A 22,054-nucleotide genomic window follows, 5' to 3' on the forward strand; every position below is an offset into this window, starting at 1 on the left:
CTAAAAGCTGCTGGAAGAAAATCTTTCAACAAAAGAGGGCTTGGTCAACAGTGTCAGATACCGACAGGCCAAGCAGGATATAGTCGAAGTGTCTGCTTAGATTTGGCAACAAAGGTGCTCCTGGTAACTTGGCAAGGGCATCTAGGAGAAGCGGAGGTGGGGCTGGAGGCCAACCGCAGAGGGTGGGACACATAGGAAAGTGTAAACTGGTCTTTCTGGAATGTTAGCAGTGAAAGTAGAGCAGACAGAGCTGCAGGGGAACATGATCCTGGAGGAGGCAGAAGAAGGGAACAAATACAGGAGTGGGAGAGAGAAGAGGCAGTCTCTGCTGGGAGGTCTCTGGGTTGGGTAGAAGTGTTGGATACAAAGAAAGACTTCTCTACTTATTCAGGAGGGAAGCGGGCAGGAGGTGCAAAAATAGGTAGGTCTGGAGAAGAAAGAAAAGGAAGAAGAGGAAGTTCCTGTCTTGTAAAATCTGAAGGATGGTTCTTGGCAAGGAAAGAGGGCAGAAAGCCAAGGGTCTGAGGGAAAAAGGAGGGGCTAGCCTGTGCTGTCCAACTTGGTAGTCACTAGCCATGTGTGGTCATTTAAATTAATTAAAAGTTAATAAAACATTTCATTCCTCAGATGTACGCATCACATTTTAAGTCCTCAGTGGCCACATGTGATTAGTGACTACTATATCTGGCAGCACAGATGTAGAACATTTCATCATTGCTGTTGGACAGCACTGATCTAGACAGAGCATGGTGCCCAGAGACCCTGCCTGGCTGTAAGTCCAAACTGGAGGTCATGCCCACAGCAGGGCCCCAGAAGAATCCTCCCATACTGTCTTCATTTAAGACCTTCCTTCCCTCTTTAGGATTCCCTCAGATCTCCTTCCTGGGACAGCCAACCGCTTCCTCACTTCTGCTTTCATGAGGCTGCTCCTGAGGCTCTCTGCCTATCCCAGTGCCAGGACTCCTACAGCATGGGAAGGGCTTGCGGAAGGATTGGGAAGAGCTACAATGCTCAGGGTTGTGCCAGGACAGTAGGAGCCCATGGATAGAGGTGAGCTGACCCCCAGCACTGACTCCACTGGGCTCAGGGCAAAGCATCGGCTCAACACCACCCAACAACAGATCCAGAAGGACCTCAAAGATTGCTCAATTTAACACCACATTTCACAGATGGGAACACTGAGTTTCAGAGAGAGCTGGGAAGAAAGTGCAGAAGGCAGAGGTTTGTCCTCATTCCTTTACCTGTACTCCACCCTTTGCTTTCCCCAGACCTGGTGTTCAGACAGAGCTGGGAGCTGGGGCTAGGCCACAGGTAAGGAGCCCAGGATTAGACCAAAGCTCCCACCTGACCAGAGGTAGCTGAATAAGATTGATGGCTAAAGGGGATGTCTCAGCCTGATATGCTTGGGGAGAAGCATTTCCTATGGAAGTGACATGGCATCGACTAGGTATCTGTGCTTGGGGGAGTAGATGTGTTCAGATGGTTGTGTTTACAGGGCCCAAGCTGGTCAAATGTGTGGCTACAAGGGGGATATGCATTTGGGTGAGTGTGCACGAGACACCTTGTGGCTTCTGAGCACACCATAGACCTGCTCACTACTGGCACCTGCCGCGTGATGCCGGCCCAGGCTAAGTCTGATACCTGATGTGGAGCAGCAACAGGTCACAGCAACAGGAGCATTTTAAAAATAGGTCCTTAAAATTGCCTGGGGAGTTTGCTGTCCTTACAGATCATATGACCAACTCCAGAGATTCTGGTTCAGGAGGTCTAGGGTGGGCCCAGGTACCTGCACAGTTGATAAGCTCCCCAGGGAAACCTGAGACTAGTAAGAAACAGGACTCAAGCAGAGCTATCCAATAGAACTTTCTATGGTGCTGAAAATGTCCTGTGCGGTCTAACATGGCAGTCACCAGCCACATATGTTTACTTAGCAGTTGTAATGTGACTCGTTTGAGGAACTGAAGTTTTTATTTTATTTAATTTTAATTTTACTTTAAATAATCACCCATGGCTAGTGGCCACCACATAGGAGAGCACAGGTCTAGAGACATGAGACAGTGGGATGGATGAGGGCCCAGAGAAAGAAGCACAAAGCTCCAGTATAGGAGTGTGAGAGAGGCCCCGCCCAGCCACAGCCCTTCCACACCAGGAGAGGCTGAGGCTGGGGTGAGGTTCTCTTGACAAGGTGCAGAGTTGGAGCCAGAGCTCAAAATTGTGCAAGTCTCTCCCAGTGTCCACCATGAACTATCGGCAACCCAGTGTCTGCCTAGCTGAGAGGGCGGGAGAGTTCCTGAGGAGACCCTTCTGCTCTGGCTGGGACCCCATCAGGGCCTCACGCTGTGTCCAGTCAGGAGTTGAGGGCTGAGGGTCAGGATGTCTTCATGTTTTCCTGCAGGCCCAGGGTGGAGCTGGTGGCTGCGGGGTCATGCTCACCCTGTGGGAGCATTGAGGGTAATAAAAGTCAGCCTCAGGGGAGCGGCTGGCTCCCCACCACAGACACACTGCCCGACCTCTCTGGAGGGCCCAACTCAGGGAGTTCTCTTACCGCCTCTGGCCTCATGTCCTCCGCATACTTGAACTTCTTTTGCTTGTAGTAGTGCCTCTTGGGCAGGATGTGGAGCAGCAACAGGTCACAGAGAACTGTGGCCTGGGGACAGGAAGGTGGTGGATAGAGCATGGGAATCTGGGAGCAGGGACAGAACCCTCCACATCCCACCTCAGTCCTAACTGACTTTTGGGGCCTGGCTGAATCCTGCCCTATCCAGACCTCAAGTCTCAGAGGATGGGGAAGTACTGCAGGCCCCTCAGGAGACAAACACCATCCCATTCCACCTCTGTCCTGCCCCAGCTCTGGGCCTTGGTTTCCTCAGACATACTGTGGGTCTAGGAGGGGTGAGGTCAGCTCAATAAGGATGAACAATTATGGTCAAGTTATAGAGTGAGAGACTTGTTGCTGATACTGATATGGGGGAGAGGAGGGACTGACCCCAGCACAGTGATCCCATGTCGCCAGCACTTACCACCCCAAAGATGCCAATCCCAGAGCCAATGGTAGTCATTGTGGGGATGATGTCAAATTTCCCAGCCTGGTGGCAGGACCCAGGAGAGAAGGGTTAACAGTCAGAAAAGGTCTGGTTGAAAAGGCCTTCCTTAGAAGCCATAAGGCCAGGCCTGGGGCAAGGGGGCCAACCCCTCCCACTGTCAGCTGGCCCCACAGCCTGCTGCCAAGGGTCTGGTTCTACATGGCAACTCAGCTTCTTGTAAGGCTTTGACCTTGACTCTGCCTCCCTGGACACAGGGAGATAGTGGAGGAGGTACAGTCATAGGCTGGAAGCCTTGCCCTCATTGGTCCCCAGGGCTATCTGTTATTAGAAATAGAACTGCTGGATGAAACCTATCCAACTTCCTGTCGTCTTTAACCACAGATGCCTAATAGGCACTTACAGGATCCAAGAAAGTGTCTCTGGCTGCTGCTCGCACTGACACTTACCTTGCCATCCACGAGGATGTCAAAGCGAATCCCAAAAACCTTGAAGAGGTGCCGGTGGTTGGTCCTATTCTCCACGAAGTGCCTGGCAAACCTTGGGGAAGAGGTGAAGTTGGAGGGAGATGACGGAGAACTATCTCGGGTTGGGAGTTTACAGAGCGGGGATACAGTGTCCCTTAGAGATCTATAAGGACAGCCCTACGTCCTCCAACATTATATAAAGGGGGAGCCATAGGTAGGATCCCAGACCTCATTCCAGGAATGCGGTACTCAACCCCCACCCTGACTCCTGATGTGAGCAATTCCCCCAACCAATCCTGGCCAGGTGGGCCTCGAGGTGACTGAGAGCCAGGGGCAGGGGCTCCGGGCTCCAAGGTCTTGCTCCCTGCTGGCTTCCTGCTTGTCCAATCCCAGGAGGTCAGGAGCTGCCCAGGCTCTTCTGCTCCCCTCCCAGGGACACTTACTTGGCCCAGAGGGTTCTGGGAATAGGAAAGCCCACAGGATCCCAAGGAAGGGTGCACTGATAGAGGTCTGACAGGCACCTGAAGTTGAAGCCTTGAGACAGATTTTTCTCCTCATACAGCCCGTGGAACTCATAGATGGGTTTGCAGTGTCGTACGTTCCAGTCCAGGTCACAATTCCAGTCAATGGTGATGCCCACCACCCCGCCCTGCCAGGGACACAGGCATGTAAGATCTGGAGTTTCAGGATTAAGAAGCAGCTGTCTTGCAGCTGGTGTCAGCATTCTCTTGAAGGTTTTTTATCTTGAGAAGAGATACTGAGAAGCTGCTTCAGAGTCGAGGTCCTGTCACCCTCTCTGGCTCTATCTCCCGCCCATCACACTCCGGCTTTCTGACTATTTCTAGAATACATCAACTTCTTCCTACTTCAGGGCCATTGCACATGCAGTTCCCCCGGTTCCTCATAAGGCTGGCTCTTTCTCATTCTTTGGTCACTTCTCCTAAGAGGCCTTCCCTGACCATCACCCTAGTCTAAAATATGTTCCTGTTATTTCCCCTGTGTTTTTTTCTGGAACACGTGTCACTTTTAATCATATTTTATTTTGTGTGATTATTTATTAACCCATCTCTTCCAAGACCATAAGCTCCATGAGGGTGGGGCTGTCTGTCTTATTCACTGATTCTTGATTTCTTAGCACAAGTCATAGTGTGGGAGGCAAGTGAATAGTTGTTGAATTAAAGAATGAGTCTATAGAGACATGGGCTTGGAGAAGAAAACTTGAGAAAGCGAAGCTCCTCCAGTCCAGGCAAGGATCAGGGACAGGAGGGGGTGGGCTGGGCGATGGAAGTGTTGAGAAGTGGTCAGAGCAGGTGAGGAGCTGGACAACTAGGCAGGAAGCTGGTACCTGTAGATGGTGGTGATGAGTGAGAAGTTCCCAGTGGGGGAGGCATGGAGATTTTTAGGAACGAGGAGGTCTATCATTCAGCTTTCTGGTCCTGTGTGTTGCTACAGTATAAACCCTCTCCAGGAGTGGGCAAACTGAGGCCCGAGGCCTGAATATGTTTACCTATTGCCTGTGGCTGCTTTTGCCCTCCTGCAGCTGACCTGAGTAGTTGGGGCAGAGACCACATGGCCTGCAGAGCTGAAAATACTTACTCTCTGGCCCTGTTCTAGACAAATGTGTTGTGAATTTGTGTGTGTATGTGATGTCACAGAAAAGGGGCTGATTCCATCCCTGAATAGGCATTGAAGGAACAGGATAATAAAGACTACGTGGGAACTTGTACATTGAGTTGCCACGTGCCAAGGAGTACAGAAGTGCTGTCCCATGCATGAACTCAATTGATCCTCAAGACAATGCCATGAGACAGGTACTATTATTGCCTCCTCTTTGCAGGCACAAAAGCTCAGGTACACAGAAAGTAAGAGACTTTCTGAGGTCACATTGCTCCTTAGGGGCAAAATTGGAATTTAAACCTAGTCAGAGAGGTCTGTGCTGCTTATGAGGTACTGCTTCTCTTGGAACCCCAGGTGACTGTGTGGATCTTGGCCTCTGGAATTCCCAGGATTTCGCAGGGTCATGGGCCATGGGATTTAAGCTGCTTTTATCTAATACTTTAAAAACAGTGAGACCTCAGCAAATGTCCAGGTGACAACATCTGCCCACATTCATTCTGGACACCTCCTCTGTGCCAGGTCCATGGCAAATGTCCAGGTGACAACATCTGCCCACATCCATTCATTCTGGACACCTCCTCTGTGCCAGGTCCATGCCAGACTGTGCTAAAGACACAGACCTGACCCTCAGGGGCTCCCAATATTAGGGGATAGATCCAAACATATACTCAGCCCACACCAGGGAAGCTGGAGTGGGGATTAACTGGGCCCGAAAAGTTCTTATTGTCCTGATGATCTCGGGGCTCAGCCCTCCCCACTCGCCTGGCACAATACCTTCTCAGCCAGGGTGCTAAAATTCTGTCCTGACTGTTGTACCACGTAGCCGAGATTGAAGACAGGGCACAGCGGGTGTGAGGTTTTATGATACAGGCAGGTCTTCATGTAGGTGGCATTCACCTCCTCCACCAGGTTGCGCCTATGGGACAGAGGGCATTAGCGGCAGCAGTATGCCTGCTGGGACAGTGCCCACCATGCCCTGAAGCTCTGGGGATCCCTCACAGGCTCCAGAAATGCCCCTTCCACAGCCCTTAGAAACTGAAGGCAGCCCACCCCAGGGGCCCGGTCTCTGGAGTGAAATCAGTAGGAGCGGAGGATGACAGAGGCAGTTGAGATCAGCAGGAGCAGCCTCTGGAAGCCACCTGCATTTTGCCCTCTTTTCCCACGAACCTGTTGACCTTGAAGCGTGGAAAACTGATGCTGTTCTTGATGAAGAGAGTGAAGTTCTCGGCTTCTTGGAGAAGGGCGGGGCTGCAGGAGACAAAATTCACTCACCGCCTTCTTCCCATGAGTTCCCCATGTGCCTGCCAGAGATGGCACTGTGTGTGGGAGCCTATGGGATCCTCCTGGGGTCTTGGATGGATGGAGGGATGTGTATACTGTAATGGTGGATTCTCAGTCCCCTTGACCAGGGGCCAGAGGGCTCTCTGGCCTGAGCTCCACAGATGGGGTGAAGGTGGGGTTGGAAGAAGGAGGGCCTGATCCTTTCCAGAGCATGGACCCAGATGCCCCTCTGTTTGGGCTTGGGGACTCTGCTCCCAACTTCCTGGAAGGACAGGGCATTACCGTGGGATGTCGTCATCAACTTCCACGGGGCACCAGCCAAAGATCTCACAAGTCCGCACAGTGTTGTTGAAGGCCACACACTTGCCCGTGCGGATGCCTGGAGGGAGGGAGAAACCCCTGGGTGCCCAACCCAAGCTGGGGGTGCAGAGGAGGCCCCCCATGTCCTACCCCTAGGGCTCCTCATGATGGAGCACCCAAGAGCAGAAGCTTGAACACATAAATGTGGCTGGGTCTGGGACAGGTCCAACCAAGGTCAGGATGGCAGAAAGGGAGAGGGCAGAAAGGACTTTCTGGTGGAGGAAGCCTGAAGCTGAAAGGGCTGTGAAGGGTGACAGGAAGAGGCTAACCTTACCTTGGGCCTTCCTTTCTGCCTTCCCTGGAGTGCAGCCACTGTCATTCTTGCACGTGCCCCCTTCTGGATTCTGGGGGAGGGGAGAGCTGCTAGCCCTAGGTCCTTGGCTAGAGTCCTGAGAAGACACCCTCCACCCCACCAAGGGTCCAGGGAGGGCACAGGGCAGTCTCAGATGCCTTTGAATTGACACCTGTTCAAGGCCTCCTTCACCCAGTGCCCTCCCAGGACCTCTCTAGGCTCATGCCCAGCTGCCCCATTGCTGATGTCAGCTGGCAGGTTGGGTGGGTATTGAGGCTCAGCATCCTGCTTAGCACACAGCTGAGAGAGAAGCCTCAGCACTGCCAGTGGTGGCCTCTTATTTTGTGTAAATCTATGCCCGAAATTCCACCACTGTAGCCCCTGCAGGGAGCCTATCTAGCTTCACCTCCAAAGCCCAGGGAGACCTCCTTTTCCACGTTACTTTCCCCTGTGGGTTGAAGAAGGAGGCATGGACAGTCCTTACCTCTGCACAGTAGCCTTGAGCCTGCTGGGGGGTCGCAATAAAATTTGTCATGACCACGAAGGAGCTGTCTCCCTGGAAGTGAAGGACAGGGCTCTGAGCTGGGGGAACAGCCCTGAGAACCCAAGCACTGCCCCAGCAGGCCCTGGAACCCACATGATACTCTATACCTCATGACATCAGAGTGGGGTTATATTAATAGGCTGTTTCTGCCTTTCACTCACGGTTAGGGAAACTGAGGCCCAGAGAGAGATAGGAGCTGAACTGATCCCACAGCGAGGCGGAAGAGAGCCCAACCTAATTCTGAGCCAGTCCCTGTCAGTAGAACGAATACACCTGAGTAAGCTCACCTGGGCTGGAAAGACGTAGTCAGCCACGTCCCAGACCTGGGGGCCCAGGCCCGGGAACTGCGTCATAGCCAGACCCTTGAGTTTCACAGACACGCTGCTGATGAGGCCACTGGAGGACTGGTAGCCCTTCTCGTAGACAAAGACCCACCTGCAGAGGGTCGGGGGCAGAAGGGTCATTGAAAGATGGCATGTGCGTGTGTGGGCCATTGCCCTTTTTGGTTAAGTCTTTTCCCTTGCCTTCCCCAGATGCATCTCTGAGCCACTCTCTGCTCCTAAAGGTACATCAGTACAAAGGACAGAGAGCCTCACCTGCCTCCCCCAGCTGGCCCATGCTTGAAGTCCTATCATCTTTTCACTATGAAAATACTAATTCCCAGGGAGAAGACTCAATGAAGGACTCTTTCAGATCCTTTTCCAGAGCAGGATTTGCTGGGGCCTGGAAGCCAAGCTTCTTGAACCCCAATCCTCTTTCTAAGAATACTCCATCCTTCCCGAGGTCCTCCCACTTGAGAAACAGCAGAGCATGATGGCCCAAAACCTGGCAGCACATGGCCCCCAGTTGAGGCCCTGTGGGAATGGCCCAGGCTGGAGGCCTCCCAGCTTTCTCGAGAAATTCTGGCCTTCCCTTGCCACCATCAAAACCCCTGTTCCTTTGGGTTTTCCACTTTCAATCTAGGAGGTTCAGCCAGGCCCGCCACCCTCCTAGCTCCAGGCTCGTCAATCAGTGTTCCATCACCTGAGCACCCGTGATGGGCCTGAGGACGGGTACGTGATTTGGGGAGTTTCAACAGCAAGGCCAGGATTTTTCTTGGAATTACTGGGAAAGAGACAGCCTCTTTGCTGGGTGGCTAAGCAAAGTGGCTACAAAACCAAAACTATGGTTAGTCATCGTTGCCACCTCATGGAGAGAACGAGAAAGCCAACTTAGAGGAAAGCCAGGCCAGGAAATGGAGAGGGGGAGACTCCTACCATGGTGTTTGAGCACCAGGACCCAGCCATGCCTAAAGCATGAAAAATCTACTTCTGGACTTTTCAGTTGCATGAACTAACAAATTCCCTTCCTCTACGTAAGCCAGTTTGGGTGTGGTTTCTGTTGCTTACACCTGAGAGTCATGGATAACACTTCTCTCCAGGGCAGGGTCCTATTCCTCAGTGAAAGACTCTTCATGGAGATTCATGTGACTCTCTGTGTGTGTGTCCCTGGTGCCCATCAGAGTGTGCAGCTGTTTATCTCCAGGGCAAATCTGCGAGTGAACCTGTTTATCTCCAGGGCAAATCTGCGAGTTGCTGTGTCTGACCGTGGGCAGGTGTCTTTATGCCCCCTCACCTCTAGCTCTACCTATACCCCCCAACCCCTCGCCATCTGCCTGTCCACTTAGAGCTCAAAGCCCCTCGCCTGTGCCTTAGAGCTCAAGCTTGGTAACAGAATTCTCTAGACCTCTTAGTCCCAGAGTCACTGCTAGCTCTCTAGGGGCTTTTACCTGTTGCTGTGTCTGACTGTGGGCAAGTGTCTTTATGCCCCCTCACCTCTAGCTCTACCTATACCCCCCAACCCCTCGCCATCTGCCTGTCCACTTAGAGCTCAAAGCCCCTCGCCTGTGCCTTAGAGGTCAAGCTTGGTAACAGAATTCTCTAGACCTCTTAGTCCCAGAGTCACTGCTAGCTCTCTAGGGGCTTTGTCTCTGCTCCAGACCCCAGGAAGGCAGCCCACCAATGTCCTCTTCTTACTTTGCATGATCCACTTCTTTCTTTCTCCAAGACCCTCCCTGAGGCTGACATTAGAGCCAAGCCACTCCCACCTTCAAGCTAAAGCATGGTCACTGCTGCCCCCTGCAGGTCCCAGATGGCAACAGGCAAGGCATGACAAAGGCCCTCAATTCTCAGTGTCCAGAGCCTGTCTGACTGCCTCCAGCCCCATCAGGGAGAGTGGGGGCATCATCCAACATCCCATCTTCCTTAGGTTCCTTCCTCCAGGATGGCCTCTGGCTTTATGCCCAAGCTCGAAGGAGCTGTTGGGAAGTGATGTTGGAGCTGCTTCATATTCTGAACTCCCCAGCAGGAGAGGTCACTGACCTCCTTCTTGGCACCCTTAACCCTGGATCCCCGGCAGCATTTGCCAACAGCACCTTCTCACAATACAGATGGGAAAACTGAGGCCTAAGGAGTATCTCTCCCAAGTCAGAGACAGACCCCAGGCTCAGGGCCCCCAGCCCAGGACTCTGCCCATCTCCATTAAGTAGTTAGGCATCAGCATGTCTGCCAGAAGCCAAGAATGCATAACACGGAGGCTGCACACTGAAGCTGATGCAGCCACTTCCAGGCATCTGCACTGTCATCCACCCGGCTGTCAGTCTGGGGGTCAAAGGGAAAAGTCAAATCTGGCATCGATGACCTCATTTCTGATTATGATAGAATGACCATGGTGCCAAGCTCACCCCTCTAAAGCCTTGCAGTCGCCACCCTGGGGAGGCTACCAAGGCCTTGATGCCAAAGACTGACATCTTCAGAAATCCCTCCCCTTCCAGAAATTCTCCTTCCCATTCTTTCCATCTCTTCCTTAGCAACACCCTATCCAAAGTCTCTCTTCTCCAGTGGCCCCTCATGGAAGAGGCCACATGGTGAATGGCCAACAGTGTGGCCTCTAAGGACAGAGAGACCAAAGTTCAGGAATCAGCACTGCTACTTATTAGCTATGTGGCTTTAGACTAAAGACTAAATCTCTCTGAGCCCTGGCTTTCTCAGAGACGATGGCACCTACTACAAAGATGCTGTTCATTCAATAGATATAAGCAAGGCCCTCCTGTGCACAATGGTGGCCTGGGTCTCGGGAAGAAAAATAATCTACGTGATTATTTGGGAGACATTCCCATAAGTTCTCTTTAAAGAAATCAGCATGCAGTGGGCACATATTAAATAATCCTCCTATTTTCATGTCTCTACTCCTTCTTCACCAATTCTTCTTTAAATGTCCATCTGCCCCCATCACCCTGGCCTTCATTCTCAGCCCAGGCAGAACCCTCTGTGAGCTGTCACAGACACACTGTACCCTTGGGCTCTATCTCTACCTCTGCACTCTCTCCCGAAAACTAATGCCATACATTCATTTAGTCATTCAACAAATATTTATTTATTCAACTCCTATTATGTGCCAAGCACTGTCCTAGGCACTAAAAATACAGTTGTAAACAAAACAAACCAAAATTGTGTGCTCAAGGAACTTAAATAAATGTCTATACCTCCCACTGTTTGGTGACACACATACCTTCCCCCTGCCCTCACCCCCTACCCCAGAGATCTCACAGGTACCTCAAACTTAAGTCAACCCTTTGGAAAACAGTCTGGTAGTTTCTCAAAAGGTTAAACATGGAATTACCATTTGACCCAGCAATTCCAGTCACATACCCAAGAGAACCGAAAACATACGCCCATGCAAAAACTTGCGCATGAATGTTCACAGCATTATTCGTAAGAGGCGAAAGTGGAAACAACCCAAATGCCCATCAATTGATGAGTGGATAATCAAAATGTGGTATATCCATGCAATGGAATATTATCAACCATAAAAAGGCACGAAGTACTGATATATGCTACAACATGGATGGACCTTGCAAACAGTATGCTAAATGAAAGAAGCCAGACACGGAAGGCCACATATTATATAATTTTATTTATATGAAATAAAAATAGGCAAAGTAGAATGTGGGAGGGGAAACGGGGAGTGATTGCTAAAGAGTACAGGGTTTCTTTTGGAGTAATGAAAATGTCTGGAATTAGATAGTGGTAATGATAGCACAAATTTGTGATTCTACTAAAAACCACCTGATTGTACATTATTAAAGGGTGAATATTATGATGTGTGAATTATATCTCAAAACCAAAATTCAATGAGACCAACCTGAATGTCTCATCTCCCCACAGAATTCGTTCCTCAGGTGCCCTCATCATGAAGGATGGTGCAGGACTCACCCTGTCCTCTGGCTCAAAGCCTGGGCATCATCCTCCCACCCTCCCTCTCTTTCATACCCACATGCTTTGAATCCCTCCATTCTTCCTGCCTTCCCTTGGCTTTCTTCTAAGGACCCAGAGGTGTTTGTTGTGGGGAGGCTGAGAGGAGCTGAGGCAGATGTTGGGGCAGCTCCAGCATGGGGCTGGGAGGACAGGTTGTGTGGCTGGTGGGACACAAGGTGTAACATAGGCCACAGGCAGGAGTTGACCAGACCTGGCACGTGCTACGAGGCGGAGCAGCCTTAGGGAGGAACAGGACCAGACTCCAGGACTAAGTTCAGAGCTGGGGCCCATGCTGGGAGCTCAGATGTTAATCAACATGCAGTCTACCAACAAGACAGGCTGACGATTTGTGTTTTTAAATTTTTGAATGAGTCGCCAACCTTTGAAAACCAAGAGGTTCTTTTCACCCATAAATTTCAATTTCCCATGGCTCCTGAAAAGTCAGAAACTCTGGCCATGCTGGGCACATGTCCCACTGCAGCAATGATGGGCAGAAGCTGAGCAGTGGCCAAACCTGGTGTGGGGCTTGCCAGGATGGCGACCTCTGTGTTCCATGCTCACTGCTTCTGCCTTGGCCTCATCCTCTCCTCTCATCACAGCTGTCTTGCCTCTGGCCTCTACCCTGACCCCAGCACCTGTCTGCCCTGGACCTTCCCCTGCTTGACTCCCTTCCGTGTCTCCCATCCGCCTGCAAGAGACAGTCCATGCTCCTCAGCCCAGCATTCAGATGCCTGAGCTGAGGTAGGGCTCCTCCTCACCACTCACCTCCCTTGGCTCCTTTCATGCTCTCCGCCCCCGCCCCGACTCTTTTGCTGTTTTTTCCTGCCCCAGAACCTTTGATCACACTCTGCTTTCCAGCAGGAGCACCTGGACCAGGTGGGCATACAACTGGGTTCCACCAATTAGGGCATTCGTTTCTTGGCCACAATGATGGATTTTGAGATGGGCACATGACCCAACCCCGGCCAGTAAGAGTTGGACCCAGGACTTTTGCTGGAATGCTGGAGAAGAAAATGCTCTTGTGCCCCGGGGGTGACTAAGCTGGTAGGACGGCAGCCTGGAATTGCTGGGGGCCATTTGCCACTATGAGGACAGAGAGCCTACCTGAGAATGAAGCTTCCACAAGGGAAAACAGAGCCGAGAAGAGAAGATCCTGGCTAGCTTCACTGGAGAACCCAAATGGGACCCACCTAAACTCCTCGTCTCCTAGATAAGAGAGTTAGAACTTGCTCCTCCTGTGGAGGATCTAGTCAGGTCTAAAGCAGACATTGATTTTTCAGTTACATAAACCAATCAATATCCCCACCCTTTCTTTTAAATCCAGCTTGATCAGGTTTCTGTCACTAGGAACCAAACGAGTTCTAGCTAATTCATCCTTATCTTCTCGCTCTCCCTTTGCCCACCCTGTACACCATCTCTGTCCCATGGAGCCCAGCATGGCACTAGGCATGGAGAAGATGCTGTAGAAACGTCCCCAGATGTGTTTCCCAGGAATAATTTGTATCTGTTTGTATCCTTGGTTGGTGTGCTCCTAGATCCATTTGGAGATGTTAGAAGCACATAATTTTAAGAGCTCTGTGTAGGGGCAGAGGGAAGGGGTGACAATTGAAGTGAGAAGAGGCCCAGGGAGGACTGAGAGGAAACCCCCAGGCTTTCGTTCAAAGTTGGTTCCACCACTGTGTCACCTCCTCCAGGAAGACTTCCCAGGCTTCCCTCCCCAAGCGGCATTCACAAATCCCCTTAGGACTCTCCCGTGTGCTGCAGCTAGACTTTTTTCTTCCCTAGTCAGGGCCATGTCTCAGCACACCCCTTGTATGGGCCTGCTAGATCATGGAGATCAGCTCCACTACCTGCACACCTCTGGTCATCGAGAGCTCTAACTACAAATGAACCACCATAATTTGAGTCAAAATTGTCTTTGCTCAGCTGGGTAGGGCCTCAGGCCCACCTGCTCCCTCCACTTGCCCTGGATTCCCTGGAAGAGAGAGAACGCAGCCTCAGTTCCCCTCCTTGGAATCTGTTCAGGTTCTCAGCATCTCAGCCTCTCTGCCTCTGTAACTCTTTCTCTCCACGTCTAAGTCTCACAGCCTCTTTCTTCATCTGAGCGGCTGTACTCTAATGTCTGTCCCTCTGTCCAATTCCGTCTCTGTGGCTGCCCATCTCCCACCTGGGCTTTGCCTCTGTCTCTGGGGTCCAGGAGTCTGGCTCTTTTCCTATGCTCCACTCTGTTCCCCTGCAACACCCACAGGACCAGACATTCTGACAGACAGGGGCCTTGGAAAGAGGTGTGTGTGTGTGTGTGTGTAGGGGGTGATAGTTAAAGGAAGTACATCCTTCCTCAGGAAAAAGAAACTATTGAGCCTGGGTGAAACATATTTAGAGGGGTTCCCCCACCTCTGCTCCATGGAACAGTTAGAAAACTGAGGCTTGAAAGAGAAAGACCAAGTCTAGGCTGATTTCAGTCTGCAGCTGTGGGCACCTAGAGGACCAGTCAGTGCAGCTGTGGGCAGTGGCCAGACGAGGGCGCCAGAAACAACAAGGGTCACAACTCAAGCTGAGGCGCAAGCCTGGGCTTCAGGGTGGGGTTGGGAGGTGTTACAAGGGACCCTGCCTTCCGTCCTCTGATATGAGCAGTCAGTCCCCTTCCTTGCGCATGTTTTCCTTCCAGGGTATCAAGGCCGACTTTGGAGCCACACAGCTGGACTGAAATCCTGGTTCAGCCTCTTTCTAGCTGTGAGATCCAGGCTACATCACTCAGTATTTCTGACCCTCACTAACGCGGAGGAGGCCACGACCATTTGGAAACTGAGTAGACTATCTTGAGAAGGAGGGAAGGGAAGGAAGGAGGTAGTGAGGCCCCCATCACTGGAGGCATACATTCAGGACTATATGTCGGCTTAGAGCATAAGCTGCAGCTGGGGGTGGGACGAAAGGACAGACCCTTTCCCTTTGACAGTCTGTGACAAACACAGAAGAGGGCCCTGGCTCTGCTCTTAGTGCTGACGCAAAAGCAGACGTAGGGAGCCATAAGGGCCACAGTGCAAACAACATTCTCCCAGCCTCTCCAGGTGCGGGGTGGGCAAGCAACCTCTTCCCTAGAGGGTCAGGAGAACCACTAATGGTGGACTTTTAGGCCCATCCTGTGCCTGGCATCACAGCATCAGTGCCCCATTAGAGACGTTATCAGAGCCCTTGTGAGGTGGGAAAGGAGAAGGCAGAGCCAAGGCCCCAGGGGCCGGGTGGCCTCAGTTCTAACCAGGACTTGCAGCTGACCTCTCTGAGCCTCAGTTTCCCTCACAAGCTCAAATGACATTGCAGATATGTAATTGGTTTTTGAATAGGAGGGAGGTAGAGGCTGAAAAGTATCAGCGAGCTGGATCCTGGCCCTGGCTCCACCTGAGTAGCTCTGAGGTCTTGGAGGCCAGGCTGTTTCGGATGCCAGAGGCCCTGGGGGAACCAGAACTCTGTTCAGCCTTCCTGAGCCCCAGTCAGCAGTTCTGGTTTTGTCCTACAGCAAAAATAAGGACATGGAGACCAGAGGGGCAGGGCCCTCAGAATCACACGTAAATTCAGTGGCCTTGGGGCCTCCAGGAGCCCTTTGCAGAGTCACTTGTTAGTGGATACGGTGCTCCCCCTCACACACACACAGGGGCACATGCATCAGGCACCCAGCCACCTCAGTCATAGGGCATGCGCATGTGGGCACTCAGCCCCAGGGACACACCCAGCAGCCACACCTATTGGGCACCCAGACCCATGAGGGCACATATACCCACGCAGAGCTCTAGGTATGGCGCACATACATCCGCACATCACACACACATGTGTACTGACACAAGCACACAAGTGTGCAAAACCCTGCCCAGCCTGTCTTGGCTCCCAGGACAGCCAGACTGCTTCAGCCCCTGCACTCCTGGGACAACAGGACAGGTCCCAAGATGCCCAGAAAAGAGATGTCATCCCTGAAACCAGAATGACCCCCAACCTATGCCCGACATGTTCCCATTAAGGCACCAAGTATTCCAAATTTGAGGGTTTCTCGGCTCTGGGGGTCTCAAATATCCTGAGATGCTTCTCATTTAGGCAGGCAGGTGGGAGCAGGGCCTGTCAGATGGGGTATATCTCTTAGTATGGGCCTGGCTTGGCTGGGAAGTCAGAGGCAGAGGGACTCTGGCTGTGGCTCACTGGGGCCCTGGCCTCTGAAGCCACTCGCCACCTGAGGGAACCCTTAACAGTGAGTCAGTTCCTTAGAACCCAGCGGCTTTGCCTCTTGTTTGCCAATGACCCAGGGCAGGGCTTGCCCTTTCTGCCTCAGTGTTCCTATCTTGACAGTGAGTTAGCGGCTTCCATTCCTTCTCAACAGCACCATGGGTTGTCAGGAAGGATGACCACCAATGGAGAGAAAGAGGGGCTCCCTGGGGTGTTGGGGTACATCCCAGAGCCTGGAGGACAGGCCCAGGTTGGAGGCTGGTATAAGAGGGTAGCAGGGAGGGGCCCAGACTCACCCAACAACGTAGACCAGAACCACGAGCTGGATCAGGCGGAAGATGACGCCCACCTTCTTGTTGCGCACGAGTACCATTCGGGGAGTGTCATACTCAAAGAAGAAGGCGGTCAGCTCATCCTGGAGCCGCCGAGCCATCGTGGACCAGGCTGAGAGCCAAGAGCTGAGCCCCTGCACAGCTCTTGCTCTCTAGCTGAGCCAGACGCCAACACCCACGTCTACAGCAGAGCTTCTAGGGGCTTCCCAGCCCCTTACGAAGGTCAGGGCAGGGCAGGTGGGACCAGAGGTCAGGAGTCAGAGGTCAGTTGGAGGTGCTTGGGTTAGAAGGGAGAATCTTTGGGTGATCAGAGCAGCTCTTGGCCCCTGGCAGGCAATGAACTGTAGGCCAGCCGTGCCTGTGGACAAATAAATTCCCAAAGATAGATGGGGGTGGGGCTGGTAGGGCCACCCAGGCCCAGCCCCTCTGTCCCTCCTGGCTCCGCCTGGGCCCTGCTGGGCCTCCGGAAACAGAAACTGTTGGCAGGAAACCACCGGCCACCCGTCACAAGGCAAAGATAAAGCTGTCAGCCCCCCACAAACCTGGCAGAACAGGGCTGGGGGCTTGGGCCAGGGCCTGGGTGGAGTGGCCTCAGGCTGGAGCCTTCCTCAAACCAGGGACCCATCCCATATCCAAACATCCTCCCCACCCTACCTCTGCCCTAGATGTGGAGCTCAGCCCCTGGGGGCCTCCAGCCAGAAGGGCGGAAGAAGGAGGGCTGCTCCTGGTCCAGCTGCCTGTCACTTCCCAACCTGTGGCAGGAGCCCCCACTCCTGCTCTTGTAGTCCACCTTCCATCCACCTGCTCCCTGAGTTCAAGCCTGGCCTGTGCAAAATCAGCCTCAGCATCAGGCTAGCATCTCCGTTTCCTGACCTCGCCTCCCCCACCATCTGTCCTGTCCAAGTCACACCTCTACCTCTCTGAAAAGAGAAGAGGGAGTCAGGTGCCCAGACAAGGCAAGGGCCACATCTCTAACACATTACCATCGGGCTCCTTGAGACACAGCTGGGAAAAGCTGACATCAGACGGCCTCGTTTACCATCCCTGGCTCTGCCACTTGCTTCCTGTGGGGAGAACAGGGTAAGCCGCCTGTTCTCCCTGTGAAATGGGGAGGATAATGGGATTTTCTTCATAGGTAGAGGCCTCGGGAGGAAGATGTCCTGACAACACTGATGACAGAGAACTTGAGGCCACTATTGAGCTTGGGATACAGCCCCTCTGTAGCCCCTGCCCTCAACCCCAATCCAAGCCCTAAATGCAGGGATCCCCGGGGTTAGGGTGGGGTGGGGGTCCCTGCTAGTTCTCAGAGCTCTTAGAGCTGGAAGCCTCCCTCAATCCCCTGCCTCTTTTTGCACATGAAGAAAGTGGATCTCAGAGAGAAGAAATTAGTTGCCCAAGCTCACCCCAGGCCATACCGAAGGCCCCTGCTTGAAGCAGGAAGGCTGCCCTAGCCAGCCCTCAACCAGGCTGGGTGTCCTCAGGGCTCCCTATGAAGACAGGAGGTAAAGCTGAGTGTTCTCAAAGACCCCCACTTTCCCCCAGTTCACGTTGCTCCACCTTGAAGGCTGATAGGAGTCTTCTTCCTGGCAGGCCTTTAGCTGGGAAATTGCTCTGGGCAGGGAGCCAGGCCCCAGGCTGGGAACCCCGGCTGCCTGTCCGAGCTGAGCTTCTTTCTGAACAGCAAAGGATCCCACAAGGGGCAGACCCTCCTCTATCCAGCACCCCAGGCCAAACCCCCTGAACAATCCCCCAAACAGATCAGCCTCACCCCACGAGGAGTTCCTGCCAATCTTAAGCTCAATGGCCTGTCTGACGCCACCTTCAAGGGGGCCGGTGAGAACCACATCCTGGGCTTTTCTAAGAAAAAATCCAGAGATGCTGGGAGCCAGAACTGTGGTGGCCACATTCCTTTTGCCCAGTCTTGTCCCCAGACAAAAGGGCCTGTCTCCTTCCCAGTCGACCCCATGCCCCATGGCACTTGGACTAGCAGGCCTCAGAACATGAACTGCTTGCAGATGCTGACACTATGTCTGAGCCATCTCTGTGTCCCACCTCCCCCACACTTCCCCGACAGGCACACCACATTCAGGAGAGCAGCAGGTGCTAAATGAGGGCAGGAGTGAGGAGAAGGGGAGGGAGGGGAGGAAGTCAGGCAGTCAGTCTCTAATCTGTGTCTGTCCCTTCCATATCATCACCATGACCTCTTCCTTCTCCTCCTCCAAGGGGCTAGGCTTGCCGACAGACAGATGGGCTGATAGAGGGCCTCCCCTGTCTGACTAAATTTAGTAGCTCTGTGGAGCATGGAGGGGGTCTGTGCCCATCCTGGAGGCCAGCCCAGGCCCTCGAGGGGATTGGCACAGGTTCCAGTGGGTCTCCTTAGCCACTCAGACTTGCTTCGGGTACACACATGTGCTCCTGTTACGGCCTCAGTTCTGACCCTGACACTCGGAGAATAGACTGGCCAGGAGGACTATCTTTTTTGGGGTTATCATCACACCCAAAGCGTGCCCAAAAGGAAAAGAAACAAAAGCAATTACAGTCCTCTTCCCAAATTTCTTTTCTTGCTAATAACTCCACAAGGGTAAGACAGGCAACTGATAGGGTCAATGTCTCTTTCGCTAGTTCTAAGATGCATCTTGTCATCTGAGGCCTGTGTTTTCCTGCCCCTGGCCCCAATTCCAGAATCCCAGGGACAGATACCTATACTTGTTCAAAGCATTGTGGGGAGCAGGAGTGGCCAGGGCAGGGACCAGAGTTTACAGGGACACAGGGCTTTCACACTCAGCAAGTTTTCTTTATAACAGCCCTGTGAGGTAGGTGCTAGAATCCCCATTTTACAGATAAAGAAACTGAGGCTCTGGAAGTTGAGTGCCTTGCCCAAGGTCACACAGAGAATCTGCTAGTGGCCGGAAAAGAGGCTCCCCAAAGTCTGAGAGCTTGGCCCAGAGCCCACCCCAAGACTCCGGCACTTGAATGTCGCCAAACCTGCCTTATAAGCCCAAAGACCGGGTGGCCGGCTTCGGTACTGGGCCGGGCCTTGTAGGGAGACAAGGCAGTGCTGCCAAGCGCTCGGCCCCAGGACAGCCTCCTCTGTCTGGCTAAATTTAGTGGCTCTGTGGAGTGTGGAGGGGGCCTGTGCCCATCCTGGAGGCCAGCCCAGGCCCTCAAGGAGGTCGACACAGACTCCGTGGGTCTCCTTAGCCACTCAGAGTTCCAAGGTTGCAAGAGCCACACCTCTGCCTGCAGAGTTCAGTCCTACCCACCTACCCTCACTCCCACTCCCCACCTTCTGTGCCTCCCTTGGCGTCCCAGGGACTCACTCAATGCCACACAGCCCCTCAGATACCAGTTAGGTCCTGGGCCAGCCTAACAGAGTCTGTCTACGGGAGGCTGGGGAGTAGACATCCAAGGTGTGGCCACAACAGTGGTCCCCAGTGTTGGCTTCTCCCCATTGCCTGCCTCTTGTACTGCTCCTCTGGCCTCTTTTATTACCCCATGATGTGCCAGGACTGGCTGGAGCCCCTCCTCAAAAGTATCTGAGGCATCACCTCGCCCCGGTTCTCCTCCTCCTTTAGGGCTGTTTCCTTTGGGTCCCCAGCTTCATGCTTCCCTTGGAATGTGGGGACTCCTTAGTGGCTTAGGTCCCCACCCCTCGAACACTTAGCACCCCTTAAAAGGCTCATTTCCTCCTGACACCTCTACACCCACATAGCAGCTGTGTGCCCACCCACCTCCCCTGACTCCTTTTTTTCTTCTAAATCAAACTATATTGAGGTATAATTTACATACGATAAAGTGTACGCATTTTAGGTACAGTTTGATGAGTTTTGACAAATGTATGTAACTACCCCCCTGAATTCATCACCCTAGAATATTCCATCCTGCCTCTTTGCCGTCAATCTTTCTCCAATCCCCAGTCCCGGCAATCTGCTTTTGTTGCTTCGAATTTGTTTTGCCTTTTCTAGAACTTCACGGAGGTGGAATCGCACAATATGAACTCTCTTTGTGTCTGGCTTTTTCAACTCAGCACCAGGGTTTTAAGCATCATCCATGCTGCTGCATATATGGGCATGTTCCTTTTTATTGCGGAGAATTCTGTTGTACGAACACACCGCTGTTTCTTCGTCCTTCCCCCGTTAATGGACATTTGGGCTGTTTCCATTTGGGACTATAATGAAGAAAGCTGCTATGCACACTTGGGTTCAGATCTGTGTGAACATTATGTCTTCATTTTGTTTTTGACTCTCCATTTCCCCCAAAGTGACCTGAACGGGATTCTCCTTACCTCCTAAGGGATGTAGCATGGGGGCATGGGGAGCACAAAGTCCTGAGGGGACAAGGGGAGGCCATGGGTGTTTTGGCAGCTGTCACCCCTGAGCCAGTGGGAAGTGTGCCGGGGCTTGCCCTGGAATTCCCTCCTGCCCCTGGCAAGCGGCAGTGAGGTGGGAAACCTCTGTTTTCCTTGGCCGCTCCATCTTGGCCTGCCGGGCTCCATGCTGTGGGCTGGACAAGGCTGGATTCAAGCAGGCCTGGCTGTGAGCCTCAGCAACTGCTGGGAGAGCGGGAGCCAGCCAGCTCACCTCCTACACAAGCCCCCTGGGCCCATGCTAGCTCCGTGTCCTGCCTATCCACCATGAGGCCAGCCAGATGGCCAGACTCTCAGAGGGCCTTGAAACCTCACCTGTGAGATGGAGGCCTTAACCCTGCCCGGCCCACCTCATGGAGCTGGGTGAGTATCCTGGAGATGAGGAGGATGACAAGGTTTTTGTGGTCTTAAAGGTCTTGTAGAAGGGAGAACCATTCTGCCCCAGTCCTGGCTCCTCTGTAAACTATGTGTCAAATCCTGCCCTCCACCCCCTACCCCAACTAAACCCTGGGAGCTCTTAAGGGTGGGCCATGTCTCCTCCAGTCATATCTGGCTTCATGGACGTGTGACCTGTGCAGTCAAGCAGGGCCCTCCCTGTACTCAGAAAGGCCATGTTTGGCTTAATGCTCTGCTGTTTCTGTTATAAAATTCTTAATTTTAGACAAGGGGCTCCACATTTTCATTTTGCACTGAGCCCTGCAAACTATGTGGTCAGTCCTGCCCCTGTGGGCAAGGCCTTCACCCCCTTCCCAAGGCGGTTGGTTAGAGTATTACATATAGAACCTTCACAAGTCTTCACTCCAGAGGGTAGAGACAGGAGGGGGTGGGGTGGGACATGGCTATTTCCTTCCCAGATCCCCCGCTCCCAGGGGGTAGGGTCACCTGGGAAAGTCAGGAGTTAATCTCAAGCAGCCTGGCAAAAGCTTCTGGACAGTGTGAGCTGAGGGAAGCCTTGGGAAGATACATTTGAGCTGGACCTGGAAGGCCAAGAAGTGGACAGTATCCGAGTTTGAAGAGAAGGAAATAAAGCAGGAAAGAAACCCCAGGGAGATACAGCACTCACAGAACAGCCAGGGCTGGGGACCCCTCTATGGAGTACAAGGGGCCCCTGATATTCAGGCTGCAGGCCCAGCACTGCCCCAGGCCAAGTCATGAGGCCCTCCCAGGGTGTTTCCTCAGCCGTGACAAGTGAATTGTAATATGTATAAAGGCCTTTGAACACACGCATAAACTGTCCAGTGCTGTCCCTG

At 52.8% G+C, this 22,054-nt stretch overlaps 1 protein-coding gene across 1 annotated transcript; it reads right to left on the minus strand.

The window, feature by feature from the left end:
- Window positions 1-2,198: 2,198 nt before the first annotated feature.
- On the minus strand, window positions 2,199-16,970 carry P2RX1 (purinergic receptor P2X 1). The gene is made up of 12 exons (XM_006922210.2): window positions 16,403-16,970; window positions 7,890-8,037; window positions 7,543-7,614; window positions 7,041-7,110; window positions 6,689-6,785; window positions 6,293-6,373; window positions 5,900-6,041; window positions 4,030-4,157; window positions 3,491-3,581; window positions 3,021-3,086; window positions 2,546-2,647; window positions 2,199-2,434 (listed from the first exon to the last, which is right to left on the minus strand). The coding sequence occupies exons 1-12, from the start codon at window positions 16,537-16,539 to the stop codon at window positions 2,369-2,371; spliced, it is 1,200 nt and encodes a 399-aa protein (XP_006922272.1). The 5' UTR covers window positions 16,540-16,970; the 3' UTR covers window positions 2,199-2,368.
- Window positions 16,971-22,054: the final 5,084 nt, after the last annotated feature.

This window comes from Pteropus alecto, unplaced genomic scaffold, assembly GCF_000325575.1.
Source record: "Pteropus alecto unplaced genomic scaffold, ASM32557v1 scaffold398, whole genome shotgun sequence".
NCBI classification, from domain to species: domain Eukaryota; kingdom Metazoa; phylum Chordata; class Mammalia; order Chiroptera; family Pteropodidae; genus Pteropus; species Pteropus alecto.